General features: G+C 43.0%; 1 protein-coding gene across 2 annotated transcripts in view; it reads left to right on the top strand.

Annotated features, from left to right (window-relative positions):
- LOC310892162 (tumor necrosis factor receptor superfamily member EDAR-like) overlaps positions 1-26,441 on the top strand; it is a 76,354-nt gene that overhangs the window by 8,618 nt on the left and 41,295 nt on the right. Inside the window, exons 1-5 of one of the 2 annotated variants that reach the window (XM_083819548.1) lie at positions 1,614-3,734; positions 16,794-16,862; positions 17,628-17,750; positions 18,945-19,126; positions 24,112-24,197. In XM_083819548.1, the coding sequence (XP_083675674.1) occupies positions 3,732-3,734; positions 16,794-16,862; positions 17,628-17,750; positions 18,945-19,126; positions 24,112-24,197 (463 nt within the window). In that variant the 5' untranslated portion in view covers positions 1,614-3,731. Of the gene's footprint in view, positions 1-1,613; positions 3,735-16,793; positions 16,863-17,627; positions 17,751-18,944; positions 19,127-24,111; positions 24,198-26,441 lie in introns of those variants that run through there. The other variant, XM_083819549.1, reaches the window with a different exon arrangement.

The following is a 26,441-nucleotide window of genomic DNA, read 5'->3' as shown; positions in this document are numbered from 1 at the left end:
AAGCATCCAGTTAGCTCTGGCTTGTTCATGTGATGGCGTAAGCAAAGCTTTGACCTGTTTGTGAAGACTCCTTTCAAAGCAGATGCTTGACTCCAGCAATTGTTTTCTCTGGGAGTGAACTCAAGCAACAATACACCTGAAAGACACTCCAATCCATTTTTAATGCAATGCACATAAAAAGCTAAAACCAAGTATTTTCTTCGTCAACCTCTTTTCTCTTCAGGGCTTGTTATCCCTGGAACCTGTAAAATGAGGTCCTTTAAAGCTTCACCATCTGCAGCAAGTCAGAGATTTCTCTCTCTGAATGCCTTACCTTTCCATTGAGTAGGGGTCACATTGTTTTGATAACAGGAAAATTTTAGGATTTGTATCAAATTAAAGCTTTGCATACGTTTCTTCTGTTATTGGTCTTCAAAATACAGAGGAGCCATACCTTCAGGAGTAATCGCTATCAACTTGTAACTGAATGCATGGGAACAGCATAAAGCTGCACCAGGGGAGACAGTGCCCTCAAATAACGTGCTTTAACTTTGGTTAGCTCTGAAGTGGTTGGGCAGTTGGACTAGAAGATCTCTGAAGGTGCCTTCCAACTGAACTATTCTGTCCTGTTCTATTCTGTTCTGTTCTACTCTACTCTAATTCTACTCTACTCCACTCCACTCCACTCCACTCTATTCTTTTCTTTTTTCTTTTCTCCTTCTCTTTTCTTTCCTTTTCTTTCCTTTTCTTCTCCTTTCTTTCTTCTCTTCTCTTCTCTTCTCTTCTCTTCTCTTCTTCTTCTCTTCTCCTCTCTTCTCCTCTCTTCTCTTCTCTTCTCTTCTCTTCTCTTCTCTTCTCTTCTCTTCTCTTCTCTTCTCTTCTCTTCTCTTCTCTTCTCTTCTCTTCTCTTCTCTTTCTTCTCTTCTCTTCTCTTCTCTTCTCTTCTCTTCTCTTCTCTTCTCTTCTCTTCTCTTCTCTTCTCTTCTCTCCTCTCCTCTCCTCTCCTCTCCTCTCCTCTCCTCTCCTCTCCTCTCCTCTCCTCTCCTCTCCTCTCCTCTCCTCTCCTCTCCTCTCCTCTCCTCTCCTCTCCTCTCCTCTCCTCTCCTCTCCTCTCCTCTCCTCTCCTCTCCTCTCCTCTCCCTCTCCCCTCCCCTCCCCTCCCCTCCCCTCCCCTCCCCTCCCCTCCCTCCCCTCCCCTCCCCTCCCCTCCCCTCCCCTCCCCTCCCCTCCCCTCCCCTCTTCCTTTCCTCTTCCTTTCCTCTTTTCCTCTTTTCCTCTTTTCCTTTTCCTTTTCCTTTTCCTTTTCCTTTTCCTTTTCCTTTTCCTTTTCCTTTTCTTTTTCTTTTTCTTTCTTTTTCTTTTTCTTTTTCTTTTTCTTTTTCTTTTTCTTTTTCTTTTTCTTTTTCTTTTTCTTTTTCTTTTTCTTTTTCTTCTTCTTTTTCTTTTTCTTTTTCTTCTTCTTTTTCTTCTTCTTTTTCTTCTTCTTTTTCTTCTTTTTCTTCTTTTTCTTCTTCTTTCTTTTTCTTTTTCTTTTTCTTTTTCTTTTTCTTTTTCTTTTTCTTTTTCTTTTTCTTTTTCTTTTTCTTTTTCTTTTTCTTTTTCTTTTTCTTTTTCTTTTTCTTTTTCTTTTTTCTTTTTCTTTTTCTTTTTCTTTTTCTTTTTCTTTTTCTTTTCTGAAATAGAAGTTGTATATGAGGGCTTCCTGCAGTACTTTGAGCTCAGGGTTGGCCATCAGGTGGCATGCACAGTACTTAGAGAGGCCAATGGATAAAGGAGAGTGGTTTCTTTGCTCTGTTTAAAGCAGAACTGTTTTTGCCAGCCCTCACAACTGGATTCTCTCTTGGCCAGGCAAGTGTGTTTGCCCGTAATACATTCAGTCCTCAAAACGAGACATTAGAATTTGAGGATGAAAGCAGGTTTTTGTAGTGGAAATATTGCAAAGATGTTCTGCCAGAAAAAAATCTTTTTTAGTAACTTGAGCATCCAACTCAAAATAGCAGCTCATGATGTTGGAGTCACTGCTTTCATCCAGCACCACAGTGAAAAGCTTTGAGCTGGCATGGCTCAGCAGTCTGCAGGAGGTACGATGACAGCTTCCTAAGGGTGCAGATTGCTTTTGTTCTCCAGATGAAAACACTCTTACCATGTCAGTCTCAACATCCCCTTCACCAACCTGGCAAAGCAAGGAGCACGCGGAGAATGGGAACATGTTGCTATGGCATCATTGGCAAACAACAAATTTGGTAGAGTTTACTCCAGAAGATAAAAAAGCCAGAGCAGTTGTTAGGCACAGAAGGAATGTATTTGCTGGTGCATAAATAGCAGCACTGCAAAACTGATGTATTTCTTACAAATAAATGCAAGTTATTTTCTCACATCTTGGTAGAAATGCTACCACAATTTCAGGGAAGGAGGGAGAAGAACAAGTCAAAGAGCTCACCAGCCTCAAACATCTAGTAGCTTAACAGATGAGAATTTCCAGTTTCTAGATCCCTACCTTACTGCAGGCTCTTTATTCTCATTACAACCTTGTCCTGGGATGTGTAAATAAGACCTTATAAACCCTCCTATGAAATGCTTCATCCAGGATGGCCAAGGCCTTCATTAAACACTGTGTTCGGTTTTAGACATTCATCTCAAGAAAAATGGGGACAAGATGGATAAAATCTAGGTAGAAGCAATAACAACCAGTACTCTAGAAATCTTGGCTTAATGATGCAAGATTATCCAGTCTTAGGACTGTTTTCCATAAAATGTGACCAACCTGATATGTGATCCCAGACTCAAATACCTCGGGGACTACTGCAGAGCAGAAGGAAATAATGTGTTCTTTGTAGTGGATAAGACGAACAGCAGCAGCTTCAAGTGAAGGAAGAGAGATGTGGATTAGAGATGAAGAGAAGCTGCCTCAAACCAAGAATGGGAAACTAGTGGAATAAATGGCTGAGGGCAAACTGGAATCTCTATCACTGGAGGTTCCTGAGACCTGGTTAGATACACCTTTGTTGGTGTGGCAGAGAATGATTTTGTTTTAGCATGAAACAGAAGGGTAGATTAGATAACTTTTTTGAGGTCCCATCTGGTCCGTTTTTTTTTTTTTTTTCTTTTCATGTTTGGATTATTTGATAACTGTCAAGTCTGTAATAAACACAGATCTCAGAATCACCATTTCGTTAGCTTGTTTGTTTTCTGACAGGATGCATTTTACTGTACTGATATATAGAATCATCAGTTTAATTCTTTGTAAAATCTAATGGCTTTATACTGCAGTGCTTTTGATACTAGGTGTGTCTTAGAGGTACATAGAGCTTTAAAGAAATTACTGTCGAGAAGATGAAAGGGCATCATTTTAACTAGGCTATTTTAACATAACTCATCATCATCATGTTACCTCACCATCACAGTCACTCCTTCAAAAATAAGGGGATGAAGCAGAGGAAAAGTATCCATGCTGGCTTTGAAAAGGAATTTCCATGTTAAAATACTTGGCCACAAATACCATGCACATAAACACAAACTAGGCAGCTGTCAGATGTGATAGAAATGAAATATAGTGAGAATTATGCTTTTTCCATGTTTAGTAATAAAATGTATGAAGGCATAAGATGTGGATGCAACATCCAAAACAGTAAGCGTCTATGATCCAAGTTTTCCAATAAAGGTCCATATGAACTGAAGGAGTGTTTGCAGTATCATCTGAATCCAGGCAAGTTTAATCCAAGGAGAGCATTCAGCCTCTCATTGCTGCAATTATGGTAAGTTCTTAAATGCCAAAATAGTAAATACTTGAATTTACAGCTGTAAGCTATTCTTCTTCTTTCTTATAATCCCGATAGCCATGAATTATCCATTAATTACAAGAAAATATTTTTAATCTTCTTAGAGTTATCTTAGTTTTAGCCAGCTCTGTTTTCTGCCTTGCACTTCTCTTCTGCCTGCAAGGGGAGTGGAGTGACGTACCTCCAACCAGGCACTGTTTCTCCTCTCTGTGACCTGCTGCACTGCTTCCCAGCAGCCTGTACCCTCTGCCCAGAGCCTGCCATGGCCACAGAGTTTATCTGTTATGTGGCACCTATTTAGGCCATTTCTTTGAGGGTCATCTCAGCTTCCTCCTCTTGCTTCGGAAGTCTCTTCCTTATAAAGCCCAGACATGCTCGTCCAACCCGTGGTGAGGTAAATCTCTGTTCTTGGCTGCAAGGCTCTCAGAGAAAGCCATCCATTGCATGTCCAGCCATGAAAAAAACAAACCAAAACAAAACAAAAACCCACAAAGCACAATGAGACCCTCCTCTTCTACAAGCTCCACAATCCAAGGACTGATGAGTCAGCACAACCTTCCAGCAAGTTCTGCCTCTTCCGAGCTTAGTGGGTTCCTAAATAGCTCTGCTATTCCTGCTCAGCTCTTTTCCAAAACCTGTTTGAGTGTACCCAGGCAGGGACAAGAAGTAGCTCAGGCCATCAGGCAGGGCTACAGTCCCAGCAAAGGTGTCTGATATGTACTTTACATTTCTCTACAGCCTGAAACAAGTAACCAAAAGCACCTGACTCCTCTCAGAAGGTACAACCATGCCACTGCAAAGATGCTCTGAAGGCCGCAGCGAGGTCCATGGGCAGCCCCAGTCAATATGCCAGAGCAGGCCCCTCTCAGCCAAACAGTTCTCCCTGAGTACAGCTCAGGGCTTTGCTCAGAAAGGCACACTGCCATGAAACGTGCCCAAGGCCCTCCTCTGCTCTGCTGCAATTTCTGTGTTTCACCTACGGTGCCTGCTCTGTGTGCTGGTATCCCTCAGCTACACAGCTTCTCGCTTCAGGACAGAGTATCTGTATTTCTCCCTTCGAGATGGCATGCAACCAGGTAAATTCAAGTAAATTCTTCGCTTTAATTCTTGTCACCGTCCCAAGGAGGTTGGCACAGTGCTGCAGAGCTTTGCCGGGGGAAGCGTGAGCAGCTCTTTGTGTGCTGCCACAGGGCAGACATCACTGCATGAAGCAATCTTCTCCCGTGCCTTCAAGTAGGAACTTGAACATCATCACAAGGATGGTTTAAGACTCATCCTTTTCTCCATCCTGCTTCTCTGCACAGGATGGCTCCAGTTCTGCTTCCTGAAGCCTTGGCGACCTGCGTGGTTCGCTCACAGGAGGCTGAGGTTGCCTCCAACCCCACAGGCCCTGTGCCATTCTGTGGGGTCACATAAACCAAGTTCTACCAGGCAGCGATCTCCACAGCAGGCTGTGGGGTGGCCAGCAGGTGGGACTCTACCAACGGGCAACCACAGCCTGTGCTTGGCTCTGCAGCCTTCCATTTTCTCCTCTCCTGTCCCCGGCCTTGGTGTCCTGCTCTGGCCTAAGCCTCCCAGCCTGGATGCCTGCCCTCCATGCCTCCTCCAGCCTTGGGCCTCAACTTTTGCCCTGATTCCTGCTTCCACACAGCTTCATCTCACCCTCCGGCCTTCATTTCTGCTCTATTCAGGAGGTAAGAGCCCTGTCCCACCCAAGCCCAGGTATATGGGTGTGGTAGCACCATGTGGGATTTAACACTGAGGCGGTGCTCAGAATGATTCGAGGCCAAATGGATTCCTCCCACACCTTGGCTGCCCCTGGAGAGCGGGGATACACGCACGTTACCCCCGCGAAGCTGTGTGCGGGGTCCTGACACTGCACAGCTCCTGTTTTCATGTCATTCCAAGCAGCCTGTGAGTGCTGCAGGTCTGCAGTGCACAGACAGGACCCTTGCCATGTTGAAATGCCTTCCAGCAGCAACCACCCATGTTGGCAGGCTATTAAGTTTCTACAGAATTTTGACAAGTCTCCAGAGGAACATCAAACCATCCCAAATCTCCTGAGGGGCTAAGAATTTAAAAAAAAAATGAAGAAGAAAAGAAAAAAAATAAAAGAAAAATCTGACTTCACATGTCATTATTCCCTGCAGCTTTGTAGCTAATTTAGAATCTGTTGATCTTGGTGCCAATAAATAGTTTATCTTTAAACTACCTCTATACTTTCAGGCTTGGTTTCATTCTCAGGTTAGCGTTGATCATTTAGCTAACAATTCAGTGATCTAACAGAGCCTCTAAGAAGAGATATTCACTGTATATATCTGTCGGTGTGTATTTGTTCCGTTAAGCAGAACCTCACATGATAGCTGAATATTTCTTTACAAAAATCTGCCTTCTCGGAAGCAAGCAGTGAGCGCGGCGTTAATATAAGTGCTAATGTGCTGCCCTCCAGTGGAGTCGGGATCTGGTTTAGGAGGTTGAGTTCTGCAAACCTTCACTTGCAGCATGTTTAAAGAAAACACTCATATGGCAAATATGAAGTCACAACATTAAATTAACCACTGGAGGGACAGTGTTAAATCTGTTCAAGAGTGTTTTGTGGAGAGGATAGTTTGCATCTGGCTTTAATTGTGCAGTGCAAAACAATGCTGTCCCAGAGCACCTCCTTTCTCTGCAAGTACTGCAGTCAGAGGGAGCAGAAGGTCGTCAGCTGCTTGTGGATGACACTTCACATTTCAGAGCTTCTGAGGGTAACTATAGGAAGTTCTCATTTTTAAAGAATAGCCAAATCCAAAATGTTTCAAAACCGACCAGATGTTACATGTAACTATTAAGGCAGCTGGAAGGAGCTGTATTTATTCACTACAACATCCCTCATCATCTGGTAGGAAAATGTGGCACCTTCTGGTTTGTACCAGAAATGATTATGTTTATTTGAGCATATTCAATATTTCTGGGAATAACTTTAAACCACTTTTTTCTTTCTTTCTTTTTTTTTTTTCCTTCTCTCACTGGCTCTTTTTCTTCCAGACATTTTAGGACAGTCATTGCTTCCCAGAGGTCCCCTTCTTGTCCTCATTTCATTTTTCCTACATATTGTAAAATCTACAATTGGTTCAAAGTTACATTCACAATCTTAACTTGCCTAAAGACTCTTTTATCAAAGAGTAGCTTCAGATGAATATAAATTTTAACAATGGGCACAACTAAAAGTTGACGTTGTAGAACTCAAGACCACAAGACCATGATGTTCACCATTGCTTCAATTTTCTTTGGGTATTACCCTCTTCATTTTCTACATAATGCTTTGCCATGTTTCCATCACACTGCCTCTACATCAGGACAATGCAATGCTTTTAAAACCACATCTTCATGTTTTCTTGTGCTCATATCACTGGAATGAGATGAGGAAATAAATGTGCATATGGATGATAAAAAACTCTTTTTCTGCTCTCAGCATAGTGGAGTTGTAGCACCACAAATCTTCCAACTCAGTCTCTACCAGCACACATTTTCCCTTTTCAGTTCTTCTTCTCCAGCTGGACAACTCTTCCAGCCAGTGCAGATGTGGGCTGGTGGGACACACGGTCATTCATCCTCCCGTGCTCTGCCTTGCTCATTGCCTAGCATGGTTTCAGCAGTCTGCCGTGGGGCTTGCAGAGAGAGGTTGTTTTTATAAAAGTTTTGGATGGTGGGACCCTAATTTTGAAGGTATTCTCTCCCCATCTGTGCTGGGGGTCAATAGCTCCAGTTGTTTTATTAGTGGTTAGTATTCTTTTCTTTTCTTTTCTTTTCTTTTCTTTTCTTTTCTTTTCTTTTCTTTTCTTTTCTTTTCTTTTCTTTTCTTTTCTTTTCTTTTCTTTTCTTTTCTTTTCTTTTCTCTTCTTTTCAGAAATACACCTATGTCTTCTGTAAAATCATAAAAAAAATAAAGATCCTTTAGATGTGCAATACAATATAACCTAGTAGGTAAAAGCAGTCTCCTAAGTAGTCCTTGACACGGTGGCTTTAATTTCTATATGGAGGCAGGTGCCATGGGCAGTCTGGACTTCAATAAAGCATTTGACACTGTTACACATAAAGAACATGGAGCAGGTCCACTAGGTAAAAAACAAGCAAGCAGAAAGCTATGGATGGGTCACGTCAGGAGAGGAATTACTGAACCGAAGGATCCTGCCTACTCTCCAAAATATATAAGGGTATAAGAAGCTGCAAACTGCAATAAAAATTTGCTAGTATTCCAAGCCATAAGGCAATTTTCCTGCTGAAACAGACAAAACTCAAATAAGCTTGTATTTTGCATAGCACTGCTGCTGGTGTTGTCACAAAGTTCTCAGGATTTGCGTGGGATGGGGGCAGTGGGGTGGGGGGAATAGGTTTGCAAAGAAAGTGATCCCTTTTGTTAGACCACTTGATATATCTAGACTAAGTAAACAGCTCTCAGGCCTAGCTCCTTCAGCAGGTCCAAAAACCAGCAGTATAAGCCACGATAGCTGCAAGTTAGAAGCAATCACTCTCAGATCAATCTTATTATGCTAATCAATTCCACCACATGAGAGAGAATGATGGTTAGCACCTGTGGAGTTGGGGGGTTGCTAACTGGGAGGGCAGTGACAGCCTGTCAGTTCCTGCAGAGGTGGGGAAGAACAGGGAGGTGGGGTGGGTGCAGAGAAAAAAAAAAAAAAAAGAGGTCATTAGCACCTGTGATATATTTTTAAATATGTTATTACATTTCTGGTATTTTGTAATTAACCCAAGTTAATTGCAAGCTCTTGGATGCGCATTTCCAGCCCAGAGGATAACCGGTTTATAAAACCAGCTTGCTCCCTTGGAAGGTTCAGCTTGACATAGCCTAGTAACAGGTTTATCAGATAAGGTACCACTAGGCTTAATGTGCTCCTTAATTAGGAATGTAAACACCTTCATTAGAAAAAAAAAAAAGGCCTCAGAGAAATTCTGAAGAGATTTTATGATTATCAACTCGAAAGAGAAAGTATCGCAGAAGAGAAAGCCAATTCTTCACTAACTGTGCTTCTGTGAAGCAGAGGGATTTGCCTTCACCAGGACATCTGAGATTTGAGGGTTCCAGCCTGAAGCAGAGATTTGAGGGGCAGCCAGCTCCTTCGGGGGCATGTGGGTATAAATAGAAGCATTTGCGTACACGTGCATGCCTGTAAACATGCAGTTTATGTAGCCATGTGTGTAGAGTGGGGCTGTGACTTGGGCTGCTGTTAGACACGGCCGTGCTTGCTCCTCCTGTATGCCTCAGCAGGTTGTAGCTCATAACTACCCCCAAACACAGCCAACGATTTGGCTGCTCCAGCATGTTACCCCTCCTCGTCTTGCACTGGGCCTCGTCTTGCGTTTTGGCCTTTAGGCCCCATCCCCTCGCTGTCCCCACAGGTGGGACCCACACCCATGAGCTGTGTGGATGGAGGAGGTTCATGGGGGTTGCTCCACCAGCTCATCCCAGGGCAGTAACCCCCTGCCACCTCGCCCTCGGGCACCTTGTGGCCCCAGCTGCCTGTGTGGCCAATTTTCCTGGCCGAGGGCTCCCCCACCGCTCTCCCTGCTCTCCCCAGTGACAATGGTGGCTTGGGCAGCTTGGGATATAGCTCTGAATTTAAATGCAGCCAGCCTTTGGTTTGCAAAAGCAATAAATTCCCTTCAAACATGGTTATGTAAAAAGTAGAATAATACAAAAAATAATGTTTGTTGGCAGAGTATGTATCCCTTTGTCTGCAAGACAGAGGCCTGTTGACAAACAAGAGGCTTTTCTGGGACTCAGAAATCAAGTACCAAAGTATAAAAGACCACCACCTAATACTGAGTTTGTTATGTTTGCCGAACACAGTGAATTGGCTCCAGTGTTGCTTAATGCACTTGTACTTGAATTTCATGGCTGGGACCATCCCAGTGACATTCTTCTTCATGTGGTGACCTGCTCCTGAGAGGCTCACCCTACGAAAAGCCCACCACTGCTACTCATTGTCCGCCTGAGATGCAGCAATTCGTATGTTTTCATGTAAACCATGGAAAATAAAAACAGAACTCTGTTTTGACCATTCTAACAAATATTCTGTTTTTTAGCTAAGAATGCAAATGTGCTGCAGAGCTAAGAACAGACATTATTTATTGATGGCCACCATAGGGTTTCTATTCTATTTACAATTTCTGTAACTTCTGTTGATGGTCACCGTAGGACTTCAGCTCAATTTCTTCCAGTAAAGTATTTCTAAATGTCTTCTCTTCTGTCCTGTCTATCAACAATTATAGTATAGAAAGGATGTCAGTCTCTGCAGGGTGCTAAAAATCCCCTGCTTCCCAAATATCATCATGTTCTGAGGTGCTCAGCAGCTCACAGGATGGGACCCTGAGGAACGGAAGCAAAGTGTGAGCTCAAATCCTTATCGATCTTTGTAATGAAAGCCAAGGCTCAGGCTGTTCTCATTATGCTATCTGTCATCTAGAAAGCATAAAGCCCTGTAGAAAGGAAAAGATGTTAGGAAAACGTCATCACTGCATCAGTGGTTTGTATTTTCCTAATAGGCTTTTAATTTTTTGCTCCAAAGGGGAAGTAATACATGTCTTAGGAATTAGGGAGAGCTTCTGAATCTAAAGTGAGTTGTTTTCATCCCAGCAATTTCAGCTCACCCCTGAAAGCACGATGCCAAAAGCGAGAGTCCTGTCCCTCAGGCAGGGGCAGGCGGTGAGGCGTCAGGCCCTGTGAGAAGCACAGTGCTGACGCGGCCCTGGGATTACCCAGCAGATAGCGTACAAACGCAGTTCCTCATTACTTCTTGCACTGGAGTTGTTCAATCCCAAAGCATATGTGCTCATCTACAGTCTGTCCCGGTGGTGTCAGATCTGGCCTGCATCCCTCTCCATGGAAAACTCCAGAACCCCCCAGGAGTGCATGGCACAGCCTCTCCCACCTGCCCGCTGCTGGCCTTTCCTACAAGAGCAGCCCAGGCCCTCTGACAAGAAGTGAGCAAGCCAGGAGGAATATGTTATAGCACTTCCCAGCAGGAGGGGCTCAAAATAAAAGGGATGTCTTCATGTAAATCATCTTCAAAAAATTTTGCTTTCAGAGGGGTTGAAAGTGAGCCTCTCCCACTGAGGAAAATCCTCATGGGGGCTGGCCAAAAAAACTCAAGTTTTTTTTTCCTCATTACAGACGTGAGGTTTCTGATTTTATTTTTTTTAGTTGTGTGTTAGAACAAATCCCAGATTATTATTGTTATTTTTTTTTTTAATTATAGAAAACAAAAGAGATCACGTTACTTAGCCTAGGGGTCAGAGCAGCCTTTTGACTTGAGGAAGGTACAGGCCCCTGCTCACATTTTTTGCCCTCATGAGCATTTGCTTGCATAAAATAACACTGACAGGAAAGCCATGGCAGCAACCCAAACATCCAGAGGTCATGAGGGCCTTCTTATTGCTCCATCACGTCCCCACAAAATACCCTCCTTCCAAGCAGGAACACCACTAAAGTGAACTGTGGGTACTCGCACCTAATTTCTGCCCTCATTTCCGCAGGCAGGTGAGCTGGATGCACAAAGCAAGCTTAAAAGGGCCTTTCTTTCCCTCTCTCTTTTGCTTTTCTTCCTGCATCACATCATTTCTTTCTTTTTTTTTTCCTGAAAACATTTTTCAGAAAGCTGATGGCCTGTCTACACGAGAACCAACATGTGTCTTTGTGTAAGATGAGAAAACAGCTTTCGATACAGACTTCCAGATGTAGTTTCCAGATAAGCCAGTCTGTGAGGAAACACACAGCTCTTTATTAGTCTTCATTGCCCCCGCGTCTTCAGCATGTGGTGCCCCCATTAACAAATCAAGCAGTCTTCTATGTCTCCTCTAGTCAACGCAACTACCACTGGAAAAAAAATCTCATTCCTACACCTGAGCAATGAATTATTTTTCTGGTGGAGGTGCCAGATCACAGAGGCAATTAAAGAGGTATGTGTAGCTTGAGCTCTTGTAGCTTCCTTTTGATGTTTCAGGTAAAAGGAAGAATAGAGTTGTAGCATTGTAACGCTTTTTACATCTTTCTCTGGGGTTGTTTTTAACATGTATTTGCAAGGTCGAAGTGATATAAAGCAGATATGAGAAACTGTGTAGTTCATCTTGTCCTGCAAATGCTATATTGTTCTGTGCAATATTCTGGTGCTCACAACAATACAAACTGTAACCAAGACTACACAATAGTTTTCTTCATAATCTCCATGTTTTCATTTGCTTATAGTTGTCTAAGTTTATTTTCCTGCCAGGCTTGTGCTGCCATCATTGTCATTCAATGACGGGCTCAGAGATGCCTCTCTCCTCTTGAAAAGAAAATTCAAACCGCATCTTTTTTTGCGAGGCTGGAGCCAAACTAAACTCTGCTGCTGAACTCTGAAACTTATGAGGCCCTGCAGTGAGGATTATATGCTTATCTTAGTTAAGAAGGATTTAGCAGCATCGGGAGCATACAAAGATTATCTACCAAGTGCGTGTGAGAAACTGTGATAATCTGTGGAAAAGGCAGTTCACGAGGTTCCTCTCATAAACGTTGGGAACTCAGGGTAGGCACTGGATTTGTTGGTGGCACCTGTGAAGTTCGTATGGTCTACCCACATTTATTTATACAAGTCCTTTTGTCTAGCGTTCTGCTTCCCAGACAGATATGTCTGTGTGTGTACAGAAATATCAAAATAGCAAAGCTCTCAGAGACAGCTGTTGTGCCTTTCCTCTCACGAAGTCAAGATTTGCATCCTTGAAGTGTACCTGCATCAGTGATGAAACTAAAGAAATGCAGACACTAAAAAAAATCCTCTCTGCAACATTAAGAAGCACAGATATCTTTGATCCTTGTGTTCCTTCTCATTTTTTTACAGACTTTTTTTAAAAGACAAAAAATATCTATGATAGGAAATGAGCTTTTACACTGTGTTAACAATGAAGACTCAGAACTAAAATAACAGTTAAGGCTGTCTATCAGAAGTTATGAGTTTTAGCTTAGACCACCAACTACGGTAACCTCAGTGTTTGTGTATTCTGTATATTTACTCCATTTACTCATGGATACTGTAAACCTAGTGGCAGCACTACTTAATTATCTAAGTAAATTAAATTCAAAAGCTGACTACAGCAAATGCTGCTCTTTATCCTTCAGACAGCACGAACGAAGCATTTTCTGCCTGGGGATGTATATATTTATTTATTTATTTATTTGTGTGTACCTGCCAGGCCATGGTAACATGCCGCAAAGACTGCACAGAAGGACCTTTCATCTGGGAAGAGAAATATTTGAGTAACAGGGTCTCAGGCGTCTCTTTTCCTATTGCCCCGGGCCAAACCTGTGCCTCGCAGTCTCCTGGAGAGAAGCTGAGACAGCGAGTCTCTAGCACTTCTTGCTGTGGTTGCCACCGGGAAAATAGTCTTCCTTTTCCTGTCAACTTCTGTGTGTATTCCTAAGTTATTAATGAATATGCCCTGAAAGGCAAATATGGCTGTAATTAGCAACCCCCTCTAGTCATGCTGAGACTTGCTGTGTGTCGCACACCTGATCCACAAAGACCCAAGCTTTGTTTTACACCTCCTCTCCTGACACCCACTTGTCCTCAGCTGAAGCATTGAGTCAGGATGTGCGGAGGGCTTTGCAGATGAGCAGCTGGAAATCCCATACTGCATGGGGGCCATTACGTGGTCCCTCCAAAAATATACTTCCAGCTTCTTCCTGCCGACCACTGCCCACCATCCTATGGGACAGGGTCATTTGTTTTAGTTGAAACATGCAGACTGACATTACTCCACTCTGGTCAAATATTCAGTGCCATAAGCTCAACGCCAATCAGCTGACATATTCTGCAGCAGATATTTACGTGCACATGAAGAAGGACTGAATCTGTAGGACAAAACCAGCACAAAGCAAGGCTTTCCCAAAAATCCTGTATGGTGGAGGCGCAAAGAAGGATTTACTAAATTGTTTCTGTGCACCGGTACACATTTAAATCTGGATTTCCTACACACGCTTTAGTACCAGTAATCAAAAAGATCAGCAGTAGACCAAGACTTCAGCTTTGCCTGCCAAACATTCATAAATAAAGGGTTTTACTGGAGCAGCAAAGCTCTACACAGATGCATGATCTGCTCCTCATCTCCTGAATTAAGAAGTTGCTTAGTATGCCCTGTGTCCGCAGGGGACAGCCCCTGGATTGCTTCAAATCTGGAGCTCGATTTCTGCCCTTTGGGACTACTGAGGCAGCATCCAATGCCAGCATCATGGCAGTCGGTGTGAGACAGCAGACATGTCCCGAGTGGATGCATGGATGCCAAATTTGTGTAAAGCAGTGTTTCCCTCTACCTCTTCCCAGGGCCCGGGGCTCCTCATTTTACTCCTGGAGGCCCCCAGCAGCACTGTGTACCTGGGAATAGGAAGGGAAGGGGCACCTTCTGTAAATTTGTTCAAGAATTCCCCAGAGCTAATTACTTTTAATGGTTAGGGACCATAATAACTGGAGTTTTTTTGTTTGGTTGGTTGGTTGTGCTTTTTTGTTGTTGTTGTTGTTGTTTTTCCTGCTTCTTGGCAGATGCAGGCAGATTGTCCAAGCTTTGCATGTTTCTACATATGTCAGCTAGGCTCAAAAGTGATCTTAGCACTAGAAAATCCCTTGTTGTGCACATGGGATTAATGTGTGGTAGATGATATGGTGTGGGTGTAAATTAAAATGCTTGAAAATTGACATCAAGCCCAAGAGCAGCCTAGCATGTCTTGGTAGATACCAGCAGGTATCATCCCAGCTGAGGGGCTACCTATGGCCCTACTGCCAGAAACCTCCTGCATCAGACTTTCCCCCCTCCTCCATTACAAAAATAAACATTTTGGTTTTTAACTCTAAAGGAAACAAAAACAAAAATAAAAACAGGGAAAAAAAAAGAAACAGATGAAACACACAAACAGAAAATAACATTGTCAGTCTATAGCAACATACTTGAATGGGTGCAGCGGGGGGGAGGGAGGGAGGAAGGGAGAATAATTAATTTTAACGTTTTGGTTTTCCAGTCTGGGAAAAAAAATCTCCCCTAGTGTTCTAATCCGGTCACATTCAGCACTTTGAACTGGCTTTTTCCAGTTAATATTTGCCATATGCTTGACATATTGCCATGTGTAATGACAGAATGCAGGGGGAAAAAATGTATGTTTACACACAAAACATACCCCTACATGTATATTTATATTGAGATAGAAAAATATTTTATGTATGTATGTATAACTTGACACTTTCAACATTTTATGTAAATAAATACCAAATGGATAGAGAAGATTGTATTATACATTAATAGGCTTATACTTCGTTTCCATTTTTCAAATCTGGCCATGATTGCATGTAAGTACCTCAAACAGTAAACATCTGGGTGGCTTGAAAGCAACTGAAGCATGTTTTTACTGTAAGACATGCTTTTACTGTAAAGTTACAGATTCAAACTTCACCACTGAAATTCTGTGTCCAGACCCAATTTATAATAAATGTGATGACTTTGCAATACCAGTGTGGAAACAGCCTTGATAATATTCATTTATGAAGTCTAACAAGCTCTCTTATAATTAGGATTCAATTTAACAGACATGTGTGTGAAGATTATATTCCTGGAACTTTTCCAACTTTTCCAACTATACTGTCATAGCCAAAGCCTTTGTCCAACTTAAATGTTTGACAGTTTATGCAATTGCATGACTATTTTCCATCTCTCACCTCCAGCTTTAGGACAATTTATCTCTGATTCTCTTTTGTTTCTAGGTTTCAAAGTGCAATTTCCTGCAGAAAAGAATATACTTATAATTCAGCTTGTCCACCCACCCACCCACCCGGTTACCTGTCTCAGCTAGCCCAGTTGCTAGAAGGAACATATAAAGCAAGTTCCTAGCTTGATGCCGGCGTGATATAATCTTTGCTTAATCCATTTAGTGTTTAAAAATGTAAATGTTAGTGGCTATCTCAAATTCTACAGTGCTGCTCTAGTGGAGATTGTATGCTTGAAAGTGGCACAAAGCAGCAATTGTACTCTTCTGGGAGCCAAAAAACCTTGCAGTATTTGAGATGTGGAAAATTTAAAAAGCAGTTTACATCTACTAGGACCAAAGTGTTGCAAATGTATCTCAAACATTTGCAATTTGAAGCTGTAAGATCCCTAGGGCATACTATGTGCTGTAACAATACCATTAAATATATTGTATCATGCTAGAGAAACAATTTGTGTTGCTTTTTCCTGTCTCTTTTTATCCCTTAGAAAGAAATCCAGTACATGAATATGCAACATTAGCTCTTATTCAAAGTTATTCATAGAACTGAATTTGAAAAAAAATGAAATAAATTAGCACGTGTGTTTACAATAGAGATCACAGCCTTTATTCCCCCCCAGCCATTGTAATAGCACTTAAAATACAAAGTTCAGCTTCCTCCTTGAGTTAAAGCTCTTAAATCTACAGCTTTGCCTACGAAAAGAAGCCAAGGCTTGTTAGCAAAGGCAGCTCTGGGCTTTCCCAGCAGGTCTGTGGGAGCCAGCGAGGAAGGTGGCTGCCTGTGCCACTCGCTATCAGGTCACTCCCTGGCTCAGCTTTTAGATGCTTCATCTAGATCTTTTCTTGACAAATCTGATGTGGTGGGGTGAGGACACAAGCCGGGCTGGGCTACTGACCCCCAGCCCTCTTTTATTTAGTGATCATGATGTAGCTCTCGGTACCTCCATAGGAGGACTTCTCCATAAGCCAGCAAATGCCAGGGTTCGTAGCCTCATCTCTGACAAATTTGTATGCAGATTGCAAGGCCAGGCTGCCTCATGCAGTGAGCCTTCTCAGAGAGGCAGATGTGCAGCAGTGTGTGTGTGTGTGAGTGCACGTGCACATCTCCCCTCTCTTTGTTTAGACCTCCGTATAGCTCCAGGCATCACTCCCGTTTACCTTTGTTCTGATGATGAGCCCTTCTGTTCTTGTTTTGGCAACACACACAAATATTTACTGATGTTCATAAACAATCACCAATTCTATCGTTTCAGGTAAAATATCAAGAGAACATGGCTCACCTGGGTGAATGTAAATGGACTCATGTGTTCCCTTTTCTGGTGGTAGGTATCCACATGCATGCAGGCATTTCCAGCGCGCAAAGATCACTGGGTTCTGCTCGAGTCTTTGCAAACATCTATGAATTGCTAAGACACACCTACAGACAGCTGAGCACCGGACACTGGTGCAGGGATCAGTTTCCATTCAATAAAACACTTAAGCATCTCCTTCAGTGCCACTTAGACTGGAACATCTGTTTAAATCTGTATTTCCCAGTGTGTGGGAGAAGTTAATAGGGAGGAGGAGGGAGGAGAAGGACCCAAAATGGAGCAGAAGCGGAAAAGACATCTGCTCCAGCCCACCAGGCTCTGGAGGAGCTGATTAGCCTGGATGTCACATGAAACTCAGCCGTATCACTGTTGAGGCCCGAGGCAACTCGTTATCTCAGGTTGTTATAGTTGTCCCTTACAGTCACATTTGTGAAGGCTCATTAGAGTTGGGAGCGGGGAGAGAGTAAACTCGGGCATTTACTGCACCAGAGAGAAGGAGAAATAACAGGTCAGGAACCACGGCCTTCAATATTTTGAGGAGCAGCCATGACAACAGGCACAAAGGTCGGTGCTCTGAGAAACTCTTAACAGGACCAAATTGCTGAAATCCATGACCGCCTCCATCCCATGCAGCGGCACTACTTCAGCACCTGAATGTTAGCTTTGGGGATGCCTCATGGCACAAGGTCAGACCCACTGTAATGGCTGGGCAAGGGGAGGGGACAAGGTGTGTTGGAGGGAGGCGGTGGCAGTGATGCTCTGGTGTCTGTGGTGCAGGTTTCCCTGGTGTACTCCGCCAGCGCTGAATACTCCAACTGCGGCGAGAACGAATACTACAACCAAACCACCGGCATGTGCCACGACTGTCCCAAGTGCGAGCCGGGTGAAGAGCCGTACATGGTAACTTCAGCATCCTCCTCTGGCTGGGGGACACGTGTCTTGAGCTGCCAACACAACGTGAGAGGTGGCCAAGGGGGCCGCACTCAGTCTACAACATGAGTCTCTCCCATGCCTAGCGAGCCGGCAGGCAATTCTAGGATGGAAAATGCCCTGCCTAAAAACAAATGCTTTGTTACAAGGTGGTAATGCATTGGTATGAGAAAAAATAGGGAAAGAAAGGGATGCGTGAGCAATTTTAGGCCACGCATCCCTCGGATGGGAGCGCACGCATGCACGAGTGTGCTGTGGGGGCAGGCACCATGCACCCACACACCCATATGCTGCGTGCCAGGAGCAGCCTGTTAAAAGTAGTATGTCAAAAGTTGTAAGGTAAAAGCTTCACACCCATTCTCTGCCGGTACGTTCTCATCTCAACGGCTATTTAATACCTGACAGTGCCATTCCAGCATTGTGTGATAAATAGGTTAGTCTGGCATGCTCGCTGGCCCCCCACACAGAGAATTTAATTTCTCTCTCCCGCTAAGATATTTTGGCACTAGAGGAACTTGGAAGCTTCTGCCACATTTTAAATTACAGTTCCTAAGTAACCATTTGATTTACAGCAGATAATTGTTGCATATTAAAAAATAAATTACTGAAATCCTGTTTGGTTTTAATGGGATAAACATCCCATTGCAAGAATTTCACACAGTTGGTAGTCCTGAACAAGGATGTTTGAATAATAACCACTTCGTATTAGTTTTATTTAATCTAAACGTAACATTCATCTGGGACACGTGAGTTCAGGGGTTACCAAACCTCATGCAAACCTTGCTTTTTCTAACGGTCCTTGTGGCCTCTCCTGTCATGAAAACAAGATCACCGATATCCCTGCTGGAACTCTGTTTCCACTGCAATTTTATTCTCAATTCTCCAATTTTCAGTTCATTTTTTATCTGAGCAGCAGCTGAAATTCACTTCTAAGGCTGCAACATGATTTAAATAGCCCTGAGGGGTCACTGTCAAGGAGTATGACATCCCAGCTCCCATTTTCCTCTCCAGGGCAGAGTGTGTTTTTTCTTATGTCCTTCCCTGGCCTTTTTAGGACAGATGTTAAGGGACTTGGTACTATACTGTGCCAGGTATTGCATTCCCTTTTCCTAGAAGCCAGTGTGCAACACAGGCCTGCTTTCCAACGATTTTGTGTTGTTGCAGACCTGCGGATATGGCACCAAAGACGAGGACTATGGCTGCATCCCCTGCCCGTCAGAGAAGTTTTCCAGAGGAGGTTACCAGATATGCAGACGGCACAAAGACTGTGAGGGATTTTTTCGAGCCACAGTCCTGACACCAGGCGATCAGGAGAACGATGCAGAGTGTGGACCTTGTCTCCCAGGGTAAGTATTCAACTACAGACCTTTGCTTTACCCAAGGCACAGCAGAATACTTTTTTTAATGTCAAAATCTCTGACAGTTTCTCTTCATGTCCTAGCTGGTTGTAGTACAATATTGGTGACTTACACCTTTTAGTCCCTGCTAAAACAGTAAGTGTAAATATTTCAAAAGTATTGGTGAATTTAGTAAATCAGAAGACCTCATCAATAGTACTGAAATCTCAGTGACTGAAGAAACAACTGTTGGGAACAAACTAGAAAAACTGAAATTTCTCCTGTTCATAGAAACAGAAAGGAAGTAGTTCATGTAGTATAGGTGTGCAGTGATGTTGTAGATGCTCTAAGAAGTACATCTTGGCCTCTAGCTACAACATTGGAAGTCCCCATTGTCCTCATTCATAGCTTATTCATAGGTCCTGCATCCTATGAATAAGCTTCGTGAAGATGTCCTGGATTCCCTGTAGGTCCATGCTGGCACTGGAAGTCTGTGTCCACGAACACATAATCTCTCTTCTCCAAATGTGACCAGCTGGCAAATTTGTCAGTAGCTGACAGTGTTAGCTAACAGAGCTGTTAGGAGATGGTTCGTGTTTAGTCAACAGAGAGAAACGGGTGTAAGGGGCTGCTAATGTAGTGCGTGTGCTCTCATTCAGAGTAAAAACAAGTTCCAGAGCTTGTTGAAGGGGCTAAAATATAAGCTGTTTTATTGTCCATCTTTTTAATGCCTGTTAAGCTCAGTGTAATTCTGATAGTAATGATGAGAAAGCAGTTGCTACACTGAATATATTAGTAATATATTCTTCACTAAGTTACCTTTGGAAGCCTGAAAATCCAAGCATGCATGTGCTTTCATTTTTTTTTTATTTTAATTTTTATTTGTGTGTGTGTGTAGCGTAAGCAAATACTCTATAACACAACCTCACTTTACCTACATTTTCAATTTCTGCCACTGTGGCTTGTTGGTTTAGATATTCACCTCCTCCCAACATTTGGCTTTTGTGCAATTTGCAGACGCAGCATAGCCCACACAGCTTATAACGCAGGAAACTCTGCTTATAACTGCTAAAGAGACTCTGCAAGGCTCCAGGTTTATTATATCAGCGAGTCTGTGTGAAATTTTCACAGTTTACAAATATAAAGGAGGACTTGTCTAACTGCCAGCCAAGCAAACTGATGATGTGATTTGAAAAGAACTCCCTCTTGACTTCCCCTCATACATCATAAAGAGCAAGAAAGTTAAATAGTGGCCACAGTCGCCGTTTTGCAATTTTGTCAGGACTAATGAGGTCACCCAGGTGGGAGTGGGGTGCTGGCTGAAAATAATCAGCTTGCACAGCTGGTGCTTGGGGAGTAATCTGAAAACATCCTGTTTGCACAGGTGTAACCTGCAGCAGAAATTGGCCTGCCGTAGGCTGGCTGTGTGCAGCTCCTGGGTCGCTTTGGCAAGGCCAGCAGCTAAGGAGAAACATGCACTTACTCTGAGCTTGAAGAGATTAAAGTCTCGGGATAAATTACATCTGGGCTGAAACAAGCTCTGAAGCCGTCTTGATGCAACTTGGAGAGCCCAGAGGTTTCTTCTCTGTGTGTGGGGGGGGAACACAGAAGCCCTACATCAGAGCAAGAGAGCTGGTGGGCAATGCTGACCCTTTGCTATTGCCCCAGTGGCACAGGGACATCCAGGTGCCTGTATGAGTGGCATCTGACAGCACTCCCTTGCCCAGGGAACTCAAGGAACCTCTGAGAGTGGAAGTGGAAAATTAAGGTCTACATTTTCAGAGGACTGTGCTTCAGTAACATGTTGCAGACCTTCCCCAGGTAACAGCCCGCATGTTGCAGTCTCTGTCTGGGGGCATCTCGTCTTTTTGGTATTTCCCACCAGCTCAGCAAAGCAGCCTGAAGAAAAGATGAGAATGGCACGTTCTGACCAAAAGTTTTTAGACAAAGCACCACTGAACTAGCGACCTTTACCAGTGGCTGCAAATGTCTTCTTCTATCATTTGCTTTAAAGTTGACAGCAGATAATTAGGTATTTTTCCTTCATATTTTTTACAGTATTACTGATGTTCTCTTTTAAGGAAGGAGACCTTTGGTACAAGAGCATCCATTGTTTCTCTGTGTTCAGGTTCCCTTTCATGTAAAATAGGAATAACACTATTGGTCAGGCTTACAAGAATGTTGCAAGACTGTGACCTGGGAAGAATTTAAAGGCTTATCTCCAAAGCTGTGGTTTTCAAAATCAAAGTTAGTCCGCCAGTGATCTCTGGAGGTACCTAGACCTAATAGCCTGGGGCACTGCAGGCTTTACCCTCTGCTCCTATGCAGAAGCACTTCCATCATGGTGAATAGGATAGGTCAATAATGGGGAAATTAGGTACAACTCAGAGTCCCCTCCCTCAATGGGATGACCCGTTAGGTGTTCTTGGAGTATGTTGGAGATCATAACCCACGAGGAGCAGCCACAGCGGGTCAAAGCAAAGGTCTTTTTAGGCCAGCAGCAGCCATGAGTGGATACCTACAGATGAGTAAGAACAGGGCAGACATATATGATATCTTCCCCTAATGCTGTCCCAGCAGCTACTTTCAGCTCGAAGCACTGGCCTTCTCACAAGACAGAATGCAAAGGGATAATATTTCTGTAAAATGTAGTCAGAAATGCCTCAGCTACCAACTCTTCCCCTTTTAATGTGTTTGTCCATGGTTACACCAGGTCCAATTCTCCTCTCGGAGGTGTTTTAAAACAAGCTTTTTTCTCCGTTTTCAGAATGACAAGGTTTAGCAGTGTGTTTCTTACAAGATAAAGTCTCCCCCTGCAGTTCTGGGTAAGGCAGCAGATGCTTTCACTTCTGTGCTCACCACCTCCCTGTTACCTCTCTGCAGACTGTCACCTGCTGAAAACACAGATTCCCCTGGTCCCAGGTGTCCTGGTCCCTGCAGGAGGCAGACCTAAACCCGGGGCTCCAGATTCTGCTTCTGGGACCAAGTCCCTGAATGTGACATGGTACCACCAAGATTAGCCCAGGATAAACCATCATGGTGTTAAGAAGGAATCATAGAATCATTAAGGTTGGAAAAGCCCTCCAAGGTCATCTGGTCCAACTATCACCCTACCACCAATGTCGCCCACTAAACCAGGTCCCTAAGCACCAGGTCCCACCTTTTGGGAAGCACATCCACGTTTCAGTCTAGGCTCTGCTCTTTTGTTTTTCCTTCAAAATCCAAAGCCTGGGAGTGCTAAGGAAACAGAAATAATAAGTGGAAGAGTAGAACCATGAAAATTCATGATTTTTTTAATGGCCACTTCTTCTCTATAGTTAGTGATATAAAGAGATCAGATACTTCCAACATTGCTTTTAATACTCGGTGCATTGCAAAATAGCCAGAAACATCAGTCTGTTGCCAGTACTTCATAGGGGTGAACCATCAATGTCTGAAACTGCAGAACTTCCTACTCACCTGGGTGAACAGTTGCTTGCCAATGAACATCATCTTCAGTCTTATTTACCCATCCTCCAGCATTCTCCATTGTGGTGAAAACCAAGAAATATTCCACCAGTGTGAATTAATTACATGTTGGTAATTCCAACAGTCTGTTGGAAGGGCTGTTTATCTTCCCTAAACCACTGCGGCTATTACATTGTGAATCCTAGCTGTCCAGTATTTTTCTTTATAGTTTTATGTGTATCTTTGGCCTGCCACTCTCTCTCTCTCTCTCTCTTTTTTTTTCTTTTTTTTTTTATTGTGGTTTGGCAGTCATTTACTGCTTTTTTATTAACTGCTTTGCAACCTAGTATTCTGCAGGCCCCCACAAGAGACAAAAGATGAAGTTTTGCTCTTGAGAGAAGGGCAGAGTGTCAGAAGGGGCATGGGGCACAGAAGCCAAAGGGAAGAGTGAGGGTGAATCTTTTAATACCAGTAAGAAAAAAAAGGGGAACTATGTTCAGTTTGCATGCTCTCTGAGGTACCTCCAAGCACCACCTTCCACCTTGTATCTCAGTGTCCATTTCCTGGACATTTATAGTTTGTTTGAAGGCTGGGCCATTCATTAGAGAGCAACTGATTTTGATGGACAGTTTCAGCAGTGATTTTCTAATGTATACATTTTCCAGAAAAAAACATTCTGCACATACATAGACAGGTATGTAAGAGCAGAGAATGGATTAATTGTTGCTTAAAATGTTTATTATGTTGAGTACTCATCTACATAGAATAGATTAGGACTGTTCATTTCTTCATTAAAATTTAGCAAGTGATTTGTAAAGGCATATCCGTAACATCAACTGTGTATGATTTGGATGTAATTTACTCATTATATTGTCTGTGGATCCTATTCTTGCATAACCAATTACCTTATTTCAAGACTAACTTTATTGGCAGCCCAGAAGTTCAAATTATGGAAAGTTTTCCTTCATGCTGTAACTCTATGATCAAGGGCTTTCTTATAAACGATACAGCAATGAACTTAGAGAAAAAAAACTGTGAAGCCTAATCTGGCTTCCCCTGTAAGGGTGGTGTTTTCCTGCATTTGTTATTCAGATTTGGCTCTGTTGTTACTAAGATTATTCTTACAGTGCTTGTGAAGAGAATTAGCCAACCATATCCAGCTGGTGGTCTTGCCTGAAAGACTGCTGTTTCAGAAAATAATGCTCTTTTATTTTGAAAGGTCTTATTTCAGGGCATGCCGTAAACTGCAGCTTGAACTCAACAGGGAGAATCATGTTGTTTTAGGCAATGATACTACTCCTTGTCATGTAGGCTTGATGGTTGATTAATTGTCTTTTAGGGGTAAAAGGAAGAAGAGAAACACTGTCTCTATTCAGGCAGTTAAAAAAAAAAAAAAAAAAAGAATAATCTTTGCATCAAATTGCTTATAAAAGTTGGTGTATTTTTTTTACATGATTTTATCTCAGTGTAATTGGTTGCTGCTGAACCATGCTCAGTTGCAGTATATTAATTTACACTGTTTTGCCTCATCTTGCCCTTCGTTTCAGTTACTACATGCTGGAAAACAGACCTCGAAACATATACGGGATGGTTTGCTACTCGTGCTTGTTGGCGCCTCCTAACACCAAAGAATGTAAGTGCTCGACAATTTCTGTGCATTTCATCTGGTTTTGACTCAGATCATCTGGAAACTCAATATGAAGTTTTTTAGCGATGATTATGATGTTCAAACAATGTCAGTCTCCAGTAGAACAATTTCTGCTTCCAAATAGCCTTGCCAACAAAGGAAGCAAATGCTGAACATTTGGGGAGAGATCAGAAGCTTCGATTTTAGGACCTGCTATTGTTCTGTTATACTCCAGTTTTCATCTGTTAAGATGTCCCATGCAGTAGTTATCTTTATTTAACCAAGTAGGTGCAAGACAACACAAATCTCTATAATTTTTTATTCAGTTCAGCTATGAAGAAAACATGGGACGCTTTATAGATCCTTGTAAAAGTACATCACACCTTTTTACATCCTTTGGTTTCAAAGTGATACAGCTGTTAATGTTGGAGTGTGATAGCCAGCAATGATAAGAGGTATAACTGTATATTTCATTGACAAAAGGGGAATGCCTGTAGTTTGCTGGTTGAAAAAAAAATATATGCAAGTGTGTGCAACATGTTGGCAGTACACATTCGTGTGTGCAATAGCCACTCTCAGGCTGTGGGGAGCGGGGACAGCCCTGCAGTAGCACTCTAAAGCAGACGTAATCCCCCCAAGAAGACTGCATTCTCCTTTAAAGCGTAAATAAAGTGAGAAAGTGAAAAGCAAAACTGAGGCTCCCTCTGAATGAGCAAATGACTTGGATGCTCGCTCAGAATCTGGAGCAGACCAGGAGAAAAATAAATAATAATAAAAAAAGACGAAAACAGCCAGTCCCCCAGAGAAACCTGATGCATGTAAAAACAAAGTCCCCTCCATGTTCTGTTCTTTTAAAAGTCCTTACCATGAAAAAGAATTGGAGTACTTTGCCTGCTGGATTTGAAAGCAGTGGTTGATAAAAAGCTCCCCGAGCATTTATTTATGTATACAAATAGCAATTACCTAATTCAGATGCTGCTGAACCATGTGTGGTTGGTACCCTGCAAGCCACTTCAAAGGAGGAGGATTGGTTATTAACAGCTACTACTTTTCCTAAAGCAGAGGAGCTCCCCTTAGCCAGGGATAAATACCACCCTGCAGAGCTCCTGGTGAGCGGTGACAGCCCGTATGGAGGTACTCCCCTGACCCGTGTGTGTGCAGCCTGGCTGCTCAGCTCACCCTGCCTGGCTGCAGGACCCCAGCCGGTCCCAAAATGTGTGCTTCTACCCCAGAAAGCAGGAGTGGGTGAGGGCAGGGTAAGCACAATTCTGGTGAGGTTGGGTCTGTACTAGGAGGCGAGGCAAGGGTGCGAGGGAGAGCCCCACTGCGAGATGTGGGAAGGAGGCGGAGAGGTAGGTGAAAACACGAGGTTAGGAGGCTCGGTGGGAGATGAGGGCATGCGGTGTGGGACACACCTTCTCCTGCATGCATGTGCAGGCTGGCTGCCCTGTTGATGGGTATATAGCCATGCCTGCTGCTAGCCAATAGCCCACCGCTGCTGAGGGCACCCAAGCCAGCTAGGCCCTAGAGCCTGACTTGATTAGCGGCTGATCGGTCGTACCTGGCAAACAGACAAACAAACTACCCTGTTAGCATGCCACGTCTTGCTTCAAGGTGCGGGGTATTCATCTCAACAGTTCCTTCAGATGCCACCAGCCGGTATAGATTCAAACACCCCCAATATGCCTCATTTCCAAAATAAAAGATGGCATGAGATAGCAGGATTAATTGGAGATGAATCGCTTCTTCAGCTGCAATGGTCTGCCTTAAACACATGCTGAAATGGAATTTTGGTAGTATCAAACATATTGTAGCTTACTCATCTGGCAAGGAACTACTGCAAGATGTTACAGCTACTTCTCAATTCCAAAAACAAATCTTTGTCTTTTGCAGGATATCTGGCAGATACTACATATAATGTGTTTACTTTTGCGAGAAAAGTGTCAATCACACAAGGGATTAACCACATGCATTTTTAACTTCATAAACACAAGAATAAATATACTATCTTTGGGAGGAATTTAGGCAACCTACAAACTGACTGAATATTAATGTAGAAAATGTTAGCCGTACAAAGAGTAAACATAACCATTTTAATCAGGTCCGTGAAACCAAACATTTGATTACAATTGTTCAATGGGTCAGAAAGGTTCTGAAAATCCAAATCCCTCAAATCACTAATCTCAGATAATTTGGTTCATGATGTCTAAAATCTTGCCAGGGTGCTGCTCCCCAGAGCTGCCTTTTATC

The sequence above is a fragment of the Anser anser genome, assembly GCF_964211835.1.
Source record: "Anser anser genome assembly, chromosome: 1".
Classification (NCBI taxonomy): Eukaryota; Metazoa; Chordata; class Aves; order Anseriformes; family Anatidae; genus Anser; species Anser anser.
The sequence above is the reverse complement of the archived record's forward strand: the minus strand, read 5'-3'. Positions and strand labels throughout refer to the sequence as shown.